Raw genomic sequence first — 20,875 nt, forward strand, 5'->3', positions numbered from 1 at the left:
GCACATTATCATGACCATATGTATGTGCATTCCTGACACAGCTATAGACCCCACCCCTGCCATATGCTTCCCACATTTTGTCAGCCTGGCTGTCCTTTACTGCACATTGCAGCTCAGCACACATGTTCCTGCGTGCACAAGATGTGCTGACACAGACTGAGTCTACGCCTTGTTCTACAGGCTGCTTCTTGAGGAATCCTAAATCCAGCTGCAACCTCAACACTAGCCTGGCTCTGTAGAAGGGGAAATACAAGAGTGGGCTTCTAATCAGATCACACACATTTTGTGAAGTGGGCTAGGTGAGGACTTTGTGAGGTTGCTGTTCTCTGTATCACGTTTTAGTGTCAACCTAGACTTGGGTAGCCCCTCTAAACCAGGTCAGACAAATACCGAAGCTCAGGGAGAAGCACACTAACTACCTTTGACTATCCAAATGGTGGCATAACCTGAGAACAAAGCATTAAACTAATGTGTTGGAGCTCTGGAAGGCTGAACAGGGATGCAATCTTCAAAAAGGCAGATTTATGGCTCTTTGAAGGCAGTTCTATGAATGACACTTGCCCTGGAGTAGAAAAGAGTACCTCATGAAATCACACTTTCCCTTTTCCTGGTTGGATTCTTATAGATATGTACCAAGTTTTTCAGAGATTTTAAAAGAGTCATACACTTGATTCAAGTCTTACTTCTACTGCTTATATGTGGCCTTGGGCAAGTCATTTAATTTCTCTGAGCTTTATTGTCCTATTCTTTAGAAGAAGATGTTGCCTACCATGTTGCCTCTTTCACAGGGTAGATATGAGATTCAAAAAATATCATGTTTATGGAAGTATTTTGTTAATTTTATATGGTCATGTGATCATATAGAGACCACTCTTCACTTCTATGCGGTCAAATGAATGGTCAAACCTTTGTCCCAAAGCTCTGCTATAAAGCTGTATACTGCCCATCCCAATCAGTAAAAAATTGCCCCTCAGACATTCCTGTAAGGACAATGCAATCCTACAAGCCCAGCACCTGGAGCAGGTACCAAGGTCTTATTAAATACAAATTTAATAATTTAACATATTATTAAGATAATTTGTTAACAAATTCATAACCAGTGGTTATGATTTATGAAGTCAAGGACTCCTTGGAGGATGTGCTCAGCACTGTGGAATCTCTCACCAAAAAACAAAACCAAGCAAAAAAGATTACCTCCATGTACTTACAATTTTGATGTGCAGCTTCAAGAGGTCCACTTAGCAGCTCTGTTGTCAGAGTTTAACAATACCTGAGATAGAGACCAAATTATCATAACAATATTTCTTGGGCCAGCCCCATGGCCGAGTGGTTAAGTTCACGCACTCCACTTGGGCGGCTCAGGGTTTCACCAGTTTGGATCCTGTGTGTGGACATGGCACTGCTTGTCAGGCCATGCTGAGATGGCATCCCACATAGCACAACTAGAAGGACCCCCAACTACAATATACAAACGGCTATGTACTGGGGGGCTTTGGGGAGAAAAAGAAGAAGAAGAAAAAAAGAAGATTGGCAACAGATGTTAGCTCAGAAAAAAATAAAATAAAATAATAAAATAATTATAACAGTCCTTCTGCCTCCATGCAGAGGCTACATGTCTGTTTCTCCTATTCTACCTCATCTCCCCAGTGCTTGGACAAGCACCCCATTGGCTTGTAGTTAGCGAATGGTTGAGGAAATCTGCCTTTGTACGTATGTGTTCTATATGTTGTATGTGTGTGTTGTGTAGGTGTGTGTATTTGTACTATCCATTCATGCATTTCTATCTTTTAGCAATTGCAGTACAGTGATTAAGCACTATCTATGATGGAGGAGGCATAGTGCATCTCCTGGGTCATAAGTGTTTCACTCGTCAATGAGCTGGACAAGGGTAATCTCCCTCCTGTGTATTATACTTGCCTGACCCTTTTCTGTGATTAATTTTGGTAATGTGTCATATTTTTCTCTGCCTCAATGGGATTATCTGGGAAAATACAGATCGCATCAACAATTTGAACTCCCTGGATACAATTTGGTAGCCCTGCCTGTTTCAGTCACATCCTGGGTCACACCTGCTTCATATATATTTTTAAACTAATTCCTCTCGAGATCATTCTTTCCAATTAGCACAAGGCAAAATGGTGAAATTGCTTTTTCATGTCTATTTATTAGTATGTGCTTCAGGTGCTCCTTATCCTTCCAGTATAAAGGGAAAGAGTTTAAGCACTGTGCTACATGCTTTGCATTCACTTGATAATTTGTTTTTATGTAAACTTCTAAAGTAAACTATGACATACATAGAGAAAATGCACAAATCACAATGTACAACTCTATAAATTATCACAAGCTATCACTATCTGGATAAAAAATAGACTATGACTGGTACCCCAAAAAAGCCCTTTCATGTCCCACAAAAGTAGCCAACATTCAGATTTCTAACACTGTAAATCAGTTTTGCTTGCTTTTGAACTTAAATAAATGGAAGCATATAGGATGTATTATTTTCTTATTTTTATTGTTGTTCTTCTTTAACATTATATAGTCTTCAGTAATATTGGAGTCCAGTATCTCAGTCTTTTCCTTTATGGTTAGTACTTTTGGAGTCTTGATAAGCAACTTTAATCTACACAAAGGTCCTGAAGTTATTCTCCTATGTTATTGTAGGGGAGGAAGACCTTTCCTCTACCTTTTCTGGGTTCGTCTGGCCAGAGAACGAATTAAATTCACATGAGACAGAATAGCAGGAGAAAATTAAACAAAGCTTTATAACATGTATACATGGGAGAGGTCAGGCAAGCTGAGCAACTCACCAAAATGGCTGAAGCCCTCACCTTAAATCATATCCAGCTAACGACAAAGGAGGATGTTGGGGGTGGGGGGAGTCAGTTACAGGAGGTTACCAGAAACAGGAATAAGATTATTATGCAGATTTAAGTCCTTGCCTTTCCCATTGATTAAGAGTTTCTAGAGAGAAGGTCATCCCCTTTCTTCTCCCTGGTACAGAGAGGAAGGCACCTTTACAGATAGAGATTTACCTTACAAATGTAAATGTGTCCTAACAAAAGGCAAGCAAGTTCCACCCCTCAGAGCCTCCTTCCCTGTCCCAGTTTATCAAGAGCAACCAGCCCAATAATCCTCATGCCAAAGAGACATCTTGGAGTGGCCAAGACCAGTCCCTCACATTATCCTTTAGAAATCTTATATATTACCTTCATATTTAGAGCTATAATACATCTGACATTTATTTTCATATTTGGTGTGAGGTAGGGGGTCAAGAATTAATTTTTCTTGAGGATATCTGAAAATACCTTTCATTCCTCACTGCTTTTGTCAGAAATCAACTGCTTGCACGTGTGAGTTTGTTTGTGGAGTGTCTATTTGGTTCCATTCATATACTTGTCTCTTCTGGGTCAATGCCACAATCTCTTAATTAGTACAGGTTTATAATAAGGCCTAATACCTAGTAATGTATCAAGATTATGTTGGCTATGTTTGACCCTTTGCATCTCCATACAAATTTTAGAATCATTTTATCTGTTTTAGTGACAGCAACAACAATGAAAAAAACTTACTGGATTTTGATTAGGCTTACTTTGAATTTGTGGAGACTAATTTGTGGAGAATTGATAGGTTTATAACATGATGTCTTCCAGTCCATGACTATGGGGATATCTTTCCACTTATTTAGGTCTTATTTAATCTCAACAATATTTTAGTGTGTTTATGTGGTGAGGGGAGAGGTCTTGTACATATTTCAATAAATTCATTCCTAGTTATATGATTTTTAAAAATTTTTATTTTTGTTGTAACTTAATTTACTTAATTTTTGGTGTTAGTATATAGACCTAGAAATAATTTTCATATATGGATCTTGAAGCCAGCAGCCTTGCTAAATTTAGGTATTCATTCTAAGAATTTGTAGAGTCTTTTGATTTTCTATATACAAAATCTCATTTCCTATAAATAATTATTTCTTCCTTCTAGCCCTATACTTTTTATTTCTTTTCTTGCCATATAACACTGGCTAGGACCTCCAGTACAATATTGAATAGAAATGGTCTTGAAAGTTATCCTTTTCTCATTTTTCAATCTAAGCTTTTAATTTCACTGCTAACTTTTATGTTTGGTATATTATTTCAATAGCTATTCTTAATTAGTTAGGAAAATCTCCTTCTATTCTTATTTTGTTAAGAGTTAACCTGAATCAGTATTGAATTTTGTGAAATATGAAATGTTTTTTGTTTGTCTATTGAGATTGTCATTTGCTTTTCCTTCTTTATTCTATTAATGTAATGGATTACGAATGGTCCCCAATTTGTGATGGTTTGACTTACAATTTTTGGACTTTATGCTGGTGCAAAAGTGATATGCATTCATTAAAAACTGTATTTGAATTTTGATCTTTTCCTGGGCTAGTGATATGTGGTACTTTACTCTCTCATGATGTTGGGCAGCAGCAGTGAGTTACAGCTCCCAGTCAGGCACGTGATCAGAAGGGTAAATAATCAAATGCTTACAGCCATTCTGTACCCGTACAACCATCCTGTTTTTCACTTTCAGTACAGTGTTCAATAAATTACATGAGATATTCAACATTTTATTATAAAATAGGCTTTATTTAGATGATTTTACCCAACTGTAGGCTAATGTAAGTATTCTGAGCACATTTAAGGTAGGCTAGGCTAAGCTATGATTTTCAGTAGGTTAAGTGTATTAAATGCATTTTCCACTTTAATATTTTCAACTTATGATGGGATTATCAGGACACAACTCCATCATAAATTGAGGAAGATCTGTTTAGTGATTTTTAATAGACTTTATCTTTAGGGCATTTTTAGGCTCATAGCAAAATTGAACAGAAATTACAGAGATTTCCCATATAGCCGCTGTCCCCACACTTGCACAGCCTCTTCCACTATCAATATCCCCCACCAGAGTGGTACATTTGTTACAATTGAACCTACCTTGACACATCATTATCACTGAAAGTCCATTGTTTGCATTATGGTTAACTCTTAGTGTTTTACGTTCTATGGGTTTTGACATGTATTTACCACTACAGTACCATATAGAATAGTTTCATTCCCTTAAAATTAGTCTTTGTTTCACCTCTTCATTCCTCCTCCACCTCTGATAACCATTGATCTTTTTACTGTCTCTATATTTTGCCTTTTCCAAAATGTCATGTAGTTGAAATCGTACAGGATATAGCCTTTTCAGAATGATTTCTTTCACTTATTAATATTCATTTAAAGTTCTTCCAAGCTTTTTCATGGCTTGAAAGCTCATTTATTTTTAGCACTAAATAGTATTCCATTGTCTGGATATACGACAATTTTTTACCCATTCCCCACTGAAGAACATCTTGGTTGCTTCCAAGTTTCGGTAATTATGAATAAAACTGCTTTAAACATTCATGTGCCAGTTTTTGTGTGCATATAAGTTTTCATCTCCTTTGGTTAAGTACCAAGGAACACAATTGCTGAATAATGTGGTAAGAGTATGTTTCGTGTTATAAGAAACTGCCAGACTGTCTTCCAAAGTGACTGTATTTTGCAGTTCCACTGACAATGAGTGAGAATTCCTGTTGCTCCACATGCTTGTCAGCATTTGGTGGTGTCAGTGTTCTGGATTTTGGCCATTTTAATAGGTGTGTATCTCATTCTTGTTTTAATTTGTAATTCCCTGATGACATATGATGGCATATGATTATTTGCCATTTGTATATTTTCTTTGGTGAAGTGTCTGTTCAAATCTTTTGCCCATTTTTCAAATTGGGTTGTTTTCTTATTGTTGAGTTTTAAATGTTCCAATGTTCCTTGTATATTTTCCATAACAGTCCTTTATCCGATATGTCTTTTGCAAATATTTTCCCCCAATCTGTGCTTGTCTTCTCATTCTCTTTTTGCTTTTCTTTTTTTTTTTATTGAGTTAATGATAGGTTACAATCTTGTGTGATTTCAATTGTACATTAATGTTTGTCATTCGTGTTGTAGGTGCACCACTTCACCCTTTGTGCCCACCCACCGAACCCACCTTTCCCCTGGTAGCCAATAATCTGTTCTCTTTGTCCACATTTTAAAATTCCTCATATGAGTGGAGTCATACAGAGATTATCCTTCTCTAACTGGCTTATTTCACTTAACATAATTCCCTCAAGGTCCATCCACTTTGTTGCAAATGGGATGATTTTGTTCTGTTTTGCAGCTGAGTAGTATTCCATTGTTTATATATACCACAACTTCTTTATCCATTCATCTGTTGATGGGCACTTAGGTTGCTTCTATGTCTTGGCTATTGTAAATAATGCTGCAATGAACATTGGGGGGCACAGGACTTTTGGAATTTCTGACTTAAAGCTCTTTGGATAGATACCCAGTAGTGGAATGGCTGGATCGTATGGTAGTTCTATTTTTAATTTTTTGAGGAATCTCCATACTGTTTTCCACAGCGGCTGCACGAGTTTGCATTCCCACCAACAGTGTATGAGAGTTCCATTCTCTCCACAACCTCTCCAACATTTGTTACTATTAGATTTAGATATTTTTGTCATTCTAATGGGTGTAAGGTGATATCTTAGTGTAGTTTTGATTTGCATTTCCCTGATGATCAGCGATGATGAGCATCTTTTCACGTGCCTATTGGTCATCTGTATATCTTCTTTGGAGAAATGTCTGTTCATGTCTCCAGCCCATTTTTTGATTGGGTTGTTTGATTTTTTGTCGTTGAGTTGCGAGAGTTCTTTATATATTATGGATATTAAGCCTTTGTCAGATATATGACTTGCAAATATTTTTTCCCAGTTAGTGGGTTGTTTTCTTGTCTCAATCCTGTTTTCATTTGCCTTGAAGAAGTTCTTTAGTCTGATGAAGTCCCATTTGTTTATTCTTTCTATTGTTTCCCTTCTCTGAGAAGACGTGGTGTCCGGAAAGGTCCTTTTAATACTGATGTCAGAGTGTACTGCCTATGTTTTCTTCTAGAAGCCTTATGGTTTCAGGTCTCACCTTTAGGTCTTTGATCCATTTTGAGTTTATTTTGGTGAATGGTGAAAAAGAATGGTCAATTTTCATTCTTTTACATATGGCTTTCCAGTTTTCCCAGCACCATTTGTTGAAAAGACTTTCTTTTCTCCAGTGTATGCTCTCAGCTCCTTTGTCGAAGATAAGCTGTTCTGGATGTGTGGTTTTATTTCTGGGCTTTCAATTCTGTTCCTTTGATCTGTGCACCTGTTTTTGTACCAGTACCATGCTGTTTTGATTACTGCAGCTTTGTAGTAAGTTTTGAAGTCAGGGATTGTGATGCCTCCCATTTTGTTCTTTTTTCTCAGGATTGCTTTAGCAATTCGGGGTCTTTTGTTGCCCCATATAAATTTTAGGATTCTTTGTTCTAATTCTGTAAAGAATGTCATTGGGATTCTGATTGGGATAGCATTAAATCTGTAGATTGCTTTAGGTAGAACTGACATTTTGACTATGTTTATTCTTCCAATCCATGTACATGGAATGTCTTTCCATCTCCTTATGTCGTCATACAGTTCTCTCAGAAAGGCCTTGTAATTTTCATTATATAGGTCCTTCACTTCCTTAGTTAAATTTGCCATGAGGTATTTTATTCTTTTTGTTGCAATTATGAATGGTATTGTGTTCTTGAGTTCTTTTTCTGTTAGTTCGTTATTAGAATATAGAAATGCTACTGATTTATGCAAATTGATTTTATACCCTGCAACTTTACTGTAGTTGTTGATTACTTCTAAGAGTTTTCCAATGGATTCTTTGGGGTTTTCTATATATAAGATCATGTCGTCTGCAAACAGCGAGAGTTTCACTTCTTCCCTCCCTATTTGGATTCCTTTTATTCCTTTTTCTTGCCTGATTGCTCTGGCCAGGACCTCCAGTACTATGTTCAATAAGAGTGGTGAGAGAGGGCATCCTTGTCTCATTCCTGTTTTCAGGGGGATGGCGCTCAGTTTTTGCCCATTGGGTATGATGTTGGCTGTGGGTTTGTCATATATGGCCTTTATTATGTTGAGGTAGTTCCCTTCTATGCCCATTTTGTTCAGAGTTTTAATCATAAATGGCTGTTGGATCTTGTCAAATACTTTCTCTGCATCTATTGAGATGATCATGTGGTTTTTATTCCTCAGTTTGTTGATGTGGTGTATCACGTTGATTGATTTGCGGATGTTGAACCATCCCTGTGTCCCTGGTATGAATCCCACTTGATCATGATGTATGATCCTTTTGATGAATTGCTGAATTCTGGCGAAAATTTTGTTTAGAATTTTTGCATCTATGTTCATCAGTGATATTGGCCTGTAGCTCTCTTTTTTCGTGGTGTCCTTGTCAGGCTTTGGTATCAGCGTGATGTTGGCCTCATAGAATGTGTTAGGAAGTGTCCCATCCTCCCTAATTTTTTGGAATAGCTTGAAAAGGATAGGTATTAAATCCTCTCTGAAAGTTGGTTAGAATTCCCCAGGGAAGCCATCTGGTCCTGGGGTTTTATTCTTTGGGATGCTTTTGATTGCTGTTTCAATCCCTTTCCTTGTGATTGGTCTGTTCAAATTGTCTGCTTCTTCTTGAGTGAGCTTTAGGAGATTGTAGGAGTCCAAGAATTTATCCATTTCCTCTAGGTTATCCATTCTGTTAGCATAGAGCTTTTCGTAGTATTCTCTTATAATCCGTTGTATTTCTGCAGAGTCTGTTGTTATTTCTCCTCTTTCATTTCTGATTTTATTTGAGCTTTCTCCCTTTTTTTCTTTGTAAGTCTGGCTAGGGGTTTGTCAATTTTATTTATCTTCTCAAAGAACCAGCTCTTTGTTTCATTCATCCTTTCTACCGCCTTTTTCATTTCAGTAGTATTTATTTCTGCTCTGATTTGTATTATTTCTCTCCTTCTGCTGACTTTGGGCTTTATTTCTTCTTCTTTCTCTAGTTCAGTTAGGTGTAGTTTAAGATTGCTTATTTGGGATTTTTCTTGTTTGTTAAGATGTGCCTGTATTGCGATGAATTTTCCTCTTCATCCAGCTTTTGCTGTATCCCATATGAGTGGGTATGGCATGTTATCATTTTCATTTGTTTCCGGGTATTTTTTGATTTCTTCTTTAATTTCTTCAATGATCCGTTGCTTGTTCAGTAGTATATTGTTTAGTCTCCACATCTTTGTGCCTTTCTCAGCTTTTTTCTTGTAATTAATTTCTAGCCTTATAGCATTATGATCAGAGAAGATGCTTGTTATTATTTCAATTTTTTTTAAATTTGTAGAGGCTTGCCTTGTTTCCCAACATATGGTCTATCCTTGAGAATGTTCCATGTGCACTTCAGAAGAATGTGTATTCTGCTTTTTTAGGATGAAGTGATCTATATATGTCTATTAAGTCCAATTGTTTTAGTTTTTCGTTTAGCTCCACTATTTCTTTGCTGATTTTCTGTCTGGATGATCTGTCCATTAATGTGAGTGGGGTGTTGAGGTCCCCTACTATTATTGTGTTGTTTTTAACATCTTACTTTAGGTCTGTTAATAGTTGCTTTATGAACTTTTGTGCTCCTATGTTGGGTGCATAGATATTTATAAGCGTTATTTCTTCTTGATGAAGTGTCCCTTTGATCATTATATATTGTCCCTGTGTGTCTCTCTTTACCTGTCTTATCTTGAAATCCACTTTGTCTGATATAAGAATTGCAGCACCTGCTTTCTTTTCCTTGCTATTAGGTTGAAGTATTTTCCTCCACCCCTTCACTCTGAGCCTGTGTTTGTCCTTGGGGCTGAGGTGTGTTTCCTAGAGGCAACAAATTGTTGGATCTTGTTCTTTAATCCATTTTCCCACTCTGTGTCTTTTTATTGGAGAGTTCAATCCATTCACATTGAGAGTGATTATTGATGCATGTGGACTTAAAGCTGTCAATCTGTTGTTCATTATCTGGCTTTCCTGCTTTTCTCTTCCTGTGTGCTTTATCCTACCCATTTGATACTGCAATTTCTTATGCTGGGTCTCTTAGATTTTTCCTTATTTATGTTTTGTGGCTCTGTTCTGTTTTTTAGTTTAGTGGCTACCCTGAAGTTTGTATTTAGAATCTTGTGTATAATATAGTCTATTCTCTGGTGGTCTCTTACTTACTTGGCCTAGACTAATTTAGTCCCTTTGCTCTTCCCCTCCTAAATTATTATTTTCATTTCTTATTCCAACTTGTGTTATGAGTTTGTAGTTAGAGTGATAAGATCATCTTTGCTTTGGTAGTTTCCTTACCTTTACCCTAATGCTATAGTTGAATATTTGCTATCGTATTCTGGTTCTATTTATCTGTCTCCCTAGTCTGTGGTTTGTGACCCCGTTCTCCCTTTTTTATTTTTTCAGGTATGAGAGCCTTCTTGAGGATTTCTTGTAGTGGAGGACTTTTGGTTACAAATTCCCTTAACTTTTGTTTGTCTGGAAAAGATTTAATTTCTCCCTCATATCTGAAGGATATTCTTGCTGGATAGAGTATTCTTGGCTGAAGATTTTTATCTTTTAAAGCTTTGAATATGTCACTCCATTCTCTCCTAGCTTGTGAGGTTTCTGCAGAGAAATCTGCTGAAAGCCTGATAGGAGCTCCTTTGTAGGTTATTCTCTTTTGTCTTGCAGCCCTGAGTATTCTTTCTGTGTCATTCATTTTTGCCATTTGTACTACTATATGCCTTGCAGTAGGTCTTTTTAAATTGACAAATCTAGGAGATCTGAAAGCTTCCTCTACACACATTTCTCCCTCAATCCCTAGATTTTGGAAGTTCTCTTCTATAATTTCATTAAGCACACTTTCTGCTCCATTTTCCTTTTCCACGTTCTCAGGAATTCCTATGATCCTTAAATTCTTTCTCCTCATTGAATCTGCTATCTCTCTAATACTTTCCTCATTCCTTTTAATCCTTAGCTCTCTTTCTTCCTCTCTCTGGAGCCGTTCAACCTGTCTATCTTCGATTATGCTAATTTGCTCTTCTATGGAGTCTACCCGGGCATTCAGGGAATCCGTATTCTGTTTTATCTGGTCCGTTGTGTTTTTCATCTCTAGTAATTCTGTTTGATTCTTCTTTATGATTTCAATCTCTTTTGTGAAGTAAGTCCAGAACTCGGCTTGTTTCTCTATCTTTCTCTCTACCTCATTGAGATTTTTGATTATAGCTGCTCTGAACTCATTTTCACTATGCTTACCTATTTCCAAGTCCTCAGGACTTAATTCTATGTTTTTATTGTTTTCCTTCTGGTCTGGGGCTTTTATAAATTGCTGGATGGTAGAGGAGCGGTTTTTTCGCATGGTGGTAGAATTCGGTTGCAGTTACAGCCTGTCACCACTAGATGGCGGTCGAGAGCCACGTGTTCTGAGCTCTCTGCCTTCGGGCGAGATGGCAGCACCAAGTGCGGTTTGCTGGGGCTGGGGCGGGGCGGCAGGGGCAGTTTCTTGCGCGCACCGATCTGGATTCGATCAGTTCTGTTCTCTAGTCTCTCGGGACCCTGGGCTTATGGGGTCCTCGCGCATGGAAGCTTTCCCCCGTCAGCGGGTTTCCACTGTACCAGCAGCAGAAGTCCTAGATGATCCCCTCGTCGTGTGGCCCCTCCCCCGCTCCTCCCGGGACCTACGCAGCGATCCCAGTTTCTAGGGGAGGGAGCGAAGTTCTCTCCTACCCTGTTCCAGCTCCTCCGAGGTGGGCAGCAGGGGCTCCGTCCTCTGTCTTTTGATACTGTAGGTCTCTGAGTCCTGGCATTAGGTTCATTAGCTGAAATTCAGGAGTTTTTTTCAGTCCTTTGTTGTACTTTGGAGGGGAGAGAGTCCTGGGTCAGCTCACCCCGTCATTTTGCTCCTCTTCTCATTCTCTTGGTGAATTACATTGATTTTAAACATTACAGCAACTTGTGTTTCGGGAATTTGGCCAACTCGATCGTGTTATATTAGTACACATGCATACACATATATGTACACACAGAATTTATTTGATAATACTTTGTGAATTTTGAATCTGTTTATGAGGATTGTCATAAAATTTTTCTTTCTTCTAATACTCTTTGTTTTAATTTTTAAAATTTTACCTTTTTCTCCCAAAGCCCCCCAGTACATAGTTGTGTATTTTTAGTTGTAGGTCCTGCTAGTTGTGGCATGTGGGATGCCACCTCAGCGTGGCCTGATGAGTGGTGCCATGTCCACACCCAGGATCCAAACTGGTGAAACCCTGGGCTGCTGCAGCAGAGCATGCAAACTTAACCACTCGGCCCATGGGGCCGGCTCATCTTCTAATACTCTTATCAAATATTAATGTCAGATTTTACTAGCCTCAAAAAAGAAGTTGGGGATTTTTTCATTTTTTCTATTTCTGGAAGACTTCATTTAAAATTGATATTATTTCTTTCCTTAAGTATTTGGAAAAATTAATGTCTGGAACTATTCTTTGTGAGAAAGCTTTTAATTACAAATTTAGTTTATGTAAGGTATAGTACTATTCTATTTTCTTGTTATGTCTGCTTTGGTAAGTTGTCTTTTTCAAGGATTTTTCTTACTGCAGTTAAATATCAAATTTCTTTGCAAAAATTATTCATAGTATCTTCTTTATTTTTCTAGTCACTGTATTGATGTCCTCTTTTCATTTCTGATATTGTAATTTGCTACCTTCTCTAGTTTTCTCTTGAGCATTCTCACCCCGTCCCTCATCCCAGAATTTCTCATTTTATAAGTTCTCTCAGAAAAAACAAAATTTGCCTTTATCGATTATTTTAATGTGTATTTTATTTATTTTATTATTTTTTGAACTTTTCTTTTACTGTTTTCTTCCTTCCAGTTTGTTGGGTTTTCTTTGCTGTTCTTTACTTTCTTAAGATGATAATTTGATCAGTGATCCATCTGTCTTCTTTCCTAATGTATACATTTAAGTATACAAATGTCTCCCTAAGCATGAATTTAGTTGTATCCTGCAAGTTTTTTATGTCATATTTTCATAGTCATTAAGTTAAAGATATTTTCTAATTTCCATTGTTTAATTGTTTGACCCTTCAGTTGTTTAGAAGTGCATTGCTTAATTTCCAGGCATTTAGGCACTTGTCAGTTATCTTTTGCAAATAATTTCTAGCTAATTCCACTCTGGTCAGAAAATATACCCCTCATAATTTCAATCTTTTCAAATTTGTTGGCACTTGTTTTATAGCCTGACAATGTTTAATTTGAGTGAATGTTTTGTGTTGTTCAGTGTCTGCAGTTGTTATCTGCAATATTCTTTATTTGTATATTTGGCTATGTGTGTCTATGTATGATCAAGTTTCTTAATCATATTGTTCAGATTTTTATATAACTCTTGATTTTTGTCTCTTGCTTCATTCATTTACTGACAAGTCTGTTAAAACTTCCCACTATGATTGTGAAATAGTCTTTTTCCCTTTAGTTTTGTCAATTTTTGCTTTCATGCATTTTTTAGATTATAGCCATATGTTGCTTAACGATGGGGATATATTCCAAGAAATGCATCATTTGGCAATTTCATCATCGTGTGAATATTATAGAGTATACTAACACAAACCTACATGGTGTAGTCTACTACATACCTAAGCTGTGTGGTACTAATCTTATGGTACTAATCTATCACCATTGTATATGCAGTTCATTCTTGACCAAAGTGCCATTATATAGCACATGGCTCCATTTGATATATATATATATATAAATTTAGAATTTTACATCTTTCTGAGCAACTCTTTTATTAGCATAATACTTTCCCTCTTTATTTTTAGTAATATTTCTTGCTTTAAACTCTAATTTGCTTGATATTGGTATACATACACCCTCCTTTATTGTTAATACTTTTGTTATATACTCTTCCATTCCTTTCAAATTCTCTGAATTCTTATATTTAATATGTGTTCTTATAAGCAACATATCGTATTTTTAATCCATTGTGAAATCTTTTCTTTTAATTGAGGTACATAGGCTGTTTAACATTTAAAATTATGACCTCTTAACTAACATTTAATATAGGTTCCTTCTGACCTGTTCTCTCTTTTCCTAATCATCTCTTCAGTTGTGTCTAGTTTTCTTTTAAATACATCAATTGAATCCTTAGTTTCATTTGATTCTGTTTTATAGTTTTCAATTCTTTTCTAAATTTCTCTATTTTGTCCTCTAACATCTTTAAAGTATATTTGATTAATATGTTCAAGTCTATGGCTAATAACTCCACTATCTAGATCTCTGATAGCTCTGTATCTTTTATTTATTTTTCTGGATTTTTGGGCGTTTGATCTTGGTATGCCACATGATATTTCATAGAATACCTAACACTGACTGCAAAAATTATGGAGGTAATTTGAGGTTCTGAATAGTGTTATTTTCCTTCAGAGAAGATTTATTTTGTTTCAGGGAGGCAGTTAGGCTGGGGACAATCACCTCAATCCAATTAATGATGGAGCAAATGGGAAGCTGGGTTGCAAACTTTGTGAGGGCAGATCTATTTCCAGTCATCCCTCTACCTTAGATTTAGTTCTTCAGAGTCTCAGTTGAAAGTCTGTAATGTCTACTTGGGCCTCTTCTGCTTGGTATAGCTTAAATCTAATTTTTTTCCCCAAGACCTATAAGACTGTTTGAAGTTTGGTTTTGCTTCTCACCTTCTTAATTGCAACTTGAGAACTGAAAATTGCCTCAGGGGAAAAGTGGCCCTGGATGTTGGGCTCATGTCTGTGCACTGTCGTTCTCCCTACTTTTTCTCTCTGAGATCTTATCCCCTCATGTCCTCACTGCCTTAGTGGCTCTCTGAGGGCTGCAAATAAAATTTTCTATACCTAGTTTTCTCAACATTACTAGTTTTTCTCAGTAGGAATGTTAATCTACAACCTTCTAGTCTACCTCACTCATCAAATTATTCATACCTTACAGATCTTGAATTTGAGTCTAAATGTTCAGGATCACACATGCACACAAAAAGAAACTGAGCTCTGACATTTTCTCTCCTTAGTGTGTCTAATCATAAAGCTAAGCCTCTTTCTACTCAGGCCCCTGTTTCATGTCTCACTCTTGGGTAATTGCCAAAGAAATCCTGATGACAAAGTATTAATTTTTAAGGTAAAAGTCTTTCCAAAGAATACTTGCATTTTATTAATAAGGGCTGTTCTGAAAGCTAGCAGCCTTTGACAGAAATATCCATGGTAGGAGAATACAAGTGGTGACATTGCTATTGTTTGCTTGGCTTTCAGTAATACCATAGGGGCATCTACCCACACACAGCCAACTTTGCCTTTGGATTTTCCCTCTCCATCTGAAGCTCTGGCTCTTTATAGTGCATTTATAGCAAGTTGTTTCCTCATATGAAAAGGGGCTTGCACTCCTGAACGTCTGCAGTAAGTTGAAGAATTTAACCAGCCAACTCATTGCTGCCCACCAGCTGAGCAAATTCAAAACCCTTTCAGAAAGTGATAATCTGTTTTATCTAATAATGGTCAAGAGGCAAAAGAGGTAAATTTCTTCTATTTCCTGCTATAAAGCAAGTATACAAAGCTCCATGAAGATGGGGGATTTAAAACAATGTAAAATTGAGCCATTTATTAGCTGTTGGACCTGGAGAAATTAATTTAACTTCACTTTGTCTTAATTTCTTCAGCAACAAAGTGGGGAAGACAGCGATACCCATTTCATTAAGTTGTTGGGAGGATTATACATGATGCATGTTATTATTAATTGAGTGAGTTTTCAGATTCCACAAATGGTTTGAAATAAAATAATTATTTAGAAATTAATTTGATAAAGTTCTTTCTAAAGTGAAAGACACTGTTCAAAACTTTCACTTTTAATGTTTGGTAGTAGACTACTGTTCCCTTTTGACTCAGGTCAAAATCTTATGCCCTAACTCGACTAGAATGTTTGCTCCCATTGCTCCAGTGTCTGCTTTTCTTAAAGTGTGGACCCTGATCAACTGAGGAAGTATTATAGGAAATCAACTACTGGAAATGACTTTCTCAGCTGCAGGATATGAAACCCCAAGGGTTGAAGGGATGTGTCCAAGACCACTAGACTGAGTGCCTCCTGACTTGTAGGCTGGGAAGAAGGATATTACAGAGTATATCCTGATTCCAAAAAAGAAGGAATTAGTTTCCTCTCTAGACTGTTGGTCTCAAACCCTCTGGATGTGGAGTTGATAACCAGATGGGTTCCTTCATGATCCCAGGTCCTGGCCCACCTTTTATATGGACTTGGCTTCTGGTCTTCAATGACTCCCTTCTCTATTACATTACTTTTTGCCATCATAACTTTCCTTTCTGTTTTCTGAGACAGTACCAATGAGTCTGGATGGTCAAGGACTTTTTGATGAAAGTGATTTTTGACATTAGAAAATCTAAAATTCTCTCATATTTGAGAATCTGGTCTGGTAACACCAGGAATCACAGTTATACCTATGTTAGTATGGGATTTCTTCTCTGTCTATGTTTACTTACCTCCTTTACCTGCATAACAGTTTAACACAAGTAGGACTGAAACAGTAGGAATAATTGCCATTCACCAAGTGTATTTTGTTCACAAAGTGTCTTACTTTCATTTCATATAATTTAACTTTCAATCCTTTAAAGTGGACAATATTATTACACATTTCGAAGACGGGCAATGGAAGCTCAGAAGGTAAAAGAATTTGCTCAAGATCATGAAGCTAATAAATGATATGGCCAGATTTTCCACCCAGTTTGTTTATTGGAAATACCATAGTCTTTTTACAATAGCTCACTGTCTCTCCTAAGTACTTTTTCTAACATATAAAGAGAGAATGTGCCTTGCTAAGGAGCTTTGGCATGTATGATGGGTGGTTGGATCAGGAGTAGATTTTTATCTCCAAACCTTAGCCAAGTTCTCTTTTCTACTGACCATACAATTTTGTCTCACTTAGTATCTCAACTTTTGGAAATAGGTACTTTATGAACCTCCCTATTTCAGAATGGCATTTGAGATGCCACCTCCAAGGTGGAGATGCAATGCACTAAACTCTCCAATCCAACATAGCCAATCTGAAATTCTGATGTCTGAAGAATTCCCATTTCTACTGTACATGGATTGCCATCGAATTTACTTGATGTCAACATCCTATTATGTACAATATAATTTCCAATTCAGAAAAAATATTCTGAATCTCTTTGTGGCTTTGTTACCAATGTCATCATTATTTTTGAGCCATTAGTACCAGAAATTGAGAAATTTTAGTTACTAGAGTATTAAATAAGAAAAAAAATTGGACAAGCTCCTTTTCTTGTTCTGCTCTGTGCTTCTTGTGTCTGAGCCAAAGAAGTCATGGTACAAGACTGAAGTGGCTTCTGCAACTTAGAAGGCTTTAGCTATTTCTTCTCCTTTATTAAAGTAGTTCTTTATTGAGAGAGAGAATGTAAGAGCTAGCCCATGTTGGATTGTTGTGATGCTTTGAATGGCCCCTTTCCTCTTCTTTATAAGCTCACACACCCCTCCTAAAGTAGAACATGTGTCCAGGGCCTAAGCTCAGATGCTATCCCAAGCCCATCCATGGAGGTTGACTTAATTTTGACTTCATGATGACTTATCATAGACCGATCTATCCCAGTTTTCCTTCCAGGCCCCATGCTAACTGTAGTAAGGCTGGAAGACCCAGGGACTTGGCTCAGATTCCTCTTCTTGATTCTCCTTTCTTGCAAAAATGCCACTAGAGCTCCTCATTCTGACCTCTCAATATGAGATACACCTGGGGGGAACAGAGATCATAAACAGGCTAAGGATGCAAAGAAGAGAATGACTGACTAGCTGTGTATCCTAGCAATACATGAAACTTCTAGCATGTGTCTGATGGCGAACACTTAACCTGATATGTCTGAACAAAGAAACCACGTTCAGGAGCACTAAATCTTAGCAAGATAAGGCTCTTCCAGTGAGGGAAAGAGAAAGAAAGAGGCAGGGATCTGAGAAGGGGTTAATTGAGGATGAGGGGAAGTTTTACTCTGTTATCAAATTGACCCATTTGTATCCCTTTACCTTTCTCCCTTGAGTCATTCTCATTTCACTTGCTGGGAAATGGACTGAAACTTGGTGTTAGATGGGGGAATAACCATGACAATCACACACACACAGACTACATGGGCAAGCCATCTCCGTTCCCTGAGATCTTAGGAATCCATTAACTAGTTCTTTCATTGTCCATCACAGCCAAAAAAGTAAAAATGTGGGTATTTAAAAAAAAGTTACAGTCTCCAAGCCAAAGTTGCATTATTTTTTCAAAAAACCATGATGTCATGGACTTACCTCACCTTTAGTGCAGCCAAGCGAATAATGTGTACTGAGCTTTCTATCATGTACCATTATAATTAGCTCTGTCAGGTCTTAGCCCTGCAACCCTCATGCAGATAATATGATAATATGTCTTCATAACCAAGTGACCTTACATGCACAATATTTCTCCCCTTATGAAGATTGCATGTCAATAAAGTAATTGAGTCTCAGAGGCTGCAGCGAGGGAAGATTTAGATGATTGGACGTGCAGAGCAGTGATGTATGACCATTATTATTCCTCTTGTCAGGGAGGCGCGTACAAGCGAGGATGGCCAGGAGATGACAGGGATGACGGGTTGCATTTCATTAAAAAAAATATTGCTGTTAATCACCACTCTATTCTTTTCAAAGTCACTGAGGAAAGAAACTCTTTTTTCATTTTAGTTCATGATGAACATCCAAAATGGGAGCACATCACAAGATTTCCAGCCTCAGCCCCGCGCAGAGCATCTTTCTTCTGTTGCAAAGAGGCTAAATTAAGATTTCGATGAATAGTTGAGTGAGAGCATTGGCAGGGGCCACCCAGCTTCCCTGCTTTAGGGCTCCTTAGGTTTCCACGTGCAGAAGGGGTGTCTGCTGAGATGGAAGTGCGTTTCCTCTCCTCTCCACGTTGAGAGAAGCATGCTCACAAGCTCTATAAAAAGAAAGCAAATGTGAGGGAACCAAATGAGAGACAACTATTTTTACCTGAATTAATTTGTTTGGACAGTTTTAACACTTGGAACATTTATATTCCCATACTTTGTGAAAGCAAACATGCTGTTTCTCTAGTTGTAAATTTATCTTATGATATCATAACAGCTGGAAACTTGAAGCCTGGTAGGATTTTGTTTCATATTTAAACAGCTTGAGAAATATATCAGAAACAAGGTCGATTTTTCCCTATCTGCATGTGCTTCCCTATCTCCTCTTGCATTAGGCCATCCTAAGACTGTTGGCGTATCATTTGGAGGCATCCGGGCTCCAGGGTTTCTATTAGCCTAGCATTGTTAATTGCTGCTCCCCTGCAAACAGTCTTCCTCTAAATGCCAAGAACACACTGGAGCCCCTGCCAAGGGTGTTGGAGAATCTTTACAAAGGGAAAGAAAGCTAATAGCAAAAGCATATTTTGTTGGCAAAGAGGCTTCTGAAGTCTTTAAATCTTCGTTCCTAAGTAATTGACTAAGATCTAACAGCCTTGAAGGAAAAGAAGCTGATGGTATCACTTTTTAGTCATGGTATTAGCCTTATGATTTATGTTGTAAAATTAGCCACTGCATCCTCTCATTACAGGTGCTGAGTGATTTCTCCAGGGCAGCAGAAGAGAGTAGTAGAGAAGTGAGACCTGTGTTTGTGTATCTCATCAAGCGCTACCATTTCCTCGTAGGAAGCCATATTGAATACTTTTGGGGAAGGGGATGTTATTTTTCTTTCATTTTCTCTACTCTGTAAAAGAAAATACCAAACATAAATAAATAACTGGAAGGAGCTTGAATATTCAGAGGAAATGTGATGACCCAGGAGTGGCAGTATAGAATTTAGTTTCAGGTGGGGTCATGAAGTGATTTCAACCTCGTAATTGTCTCACAACTCCTCACCCTCCCCACAAACCCAAGGCCAAAACTTTCTGATGTTTTTTCCATTGAATAATATCTGGAGTTGAGATTATATCCATTTCACCATATGGGAAGGTTTCCTCTAATGAATTCAAAACCACCTAATAGATTTCGGGGGCTCTAGAATACTGATGATTTCAAGAGACCATAATCACTATTTATATGCTGACACTGAAATTTTATAAGCGGAGCTTCGCCTCTTTAGTTTCAAGTCTTGGGTTACTGGTAAAAAGCAACTCTCCTGGGAGAACAGATTAACCTGTTATCAGTTATAAAAAAAGGATCTAAATATTTTCTGAAAACAGTAAGAAGGGAATAAGCAACATAATAACCAGGTGTCTTAGAGAGTGAATTTATATGTTTAAGATGGGATGATACAGAAAGAGACATAGATGCAAAAAAGGGCCTATAAATAGGAGCTTTATGCCGTTGGAAAACAACTCAGCTGACTTTACAGTTTGTTTGAGCCCCACCACAGCCCAGTTTTCTCTTCACCCATCACTAGCCTTCTGGCCTGGATGGCAGTAGTGTTAAGAGCACAGATTTCAGAGTCAAACTGCATGAGTTCAAATCCCAGCTCTTCTACGTATCAATTCTGGGACTTGAGAAAGGTACTTAATTTTCTGTGGCTTAGTTTTCTCATTTTTAAAAGGAGCAATAAAAGTACTTCCTCTAGGGCTGTTCTTCTTAGAATAGCATATAACAAAATGTTATAAATGTTATCTATTCCTGTAATCATCCCCAGTTGATGAGTGATACTTGCCTTGTATTTGTCATTGGTGGTGGTGGTATTTACGGTGATGACAGACAGGTAATAAATCATAAATATATCAAGTATTTTGGGAAATATTTCTGGTATATGATTTCTTTTTGTAAAACCTGAGTCTAGGCTGATTGTTCTCAAACCTCCCACTTCCTCTCTCTTTTAAGTCTGATATGTGTGAAAATAAAGCTGAGCTTTCCAAACTGCAGTGGGAGTGGGCCTGGCTCACACACTCCTTTAACTAT

General features: G+C 37.5%; 1 protein-coding gene across 12 annotated transcripts in view; it reads left to right on the top strand.

The window, feature by feature from the left end:
* Positions 1–20,875, top strand: part of LRMDA (leucine rich melanocyte differentiation associated) — a 1,071,617-nt gene that overhangs the window by 924,338 nt on the left and 126,404 nt on the right. The window contains exon 7 of one of the 12 annotated variants that reach the window (XM_070227827.1): positions 19,545–20,704. The exons of 10 other annotated variants lie outside the window; for them this stretch is intronic. In XM_070227827.1, the coding sequence (XP_070083928.1) occupies positions 19,545–19,555 (11 nt within the window). In that variant the 3' untranslated portion in view covers positions 19,556–20,704. Of the gene's footprint in view, positions 1–19,544; positions 20,705–20,875 lie in introns of those variants that run through there. One more of the 12 variants, XM_070227820.1, reaches the window with a different exon arrangement.

Source organism: Equus caballus, chromosome 1, assembly GCF_041296265.1.
Source record: "Equus caballus isolate H_3958 breed thoroughbred chromosome 1, TB-T2T, whole genome shotgun sequence".
In the NCBI taxonomy this organism is placed as follows: domain Eukaryota; kingdom Metazoa; phylum Chordata; class Mammalia; order Perissodactyla; family Equidae; genus Equus; species Equus caballus.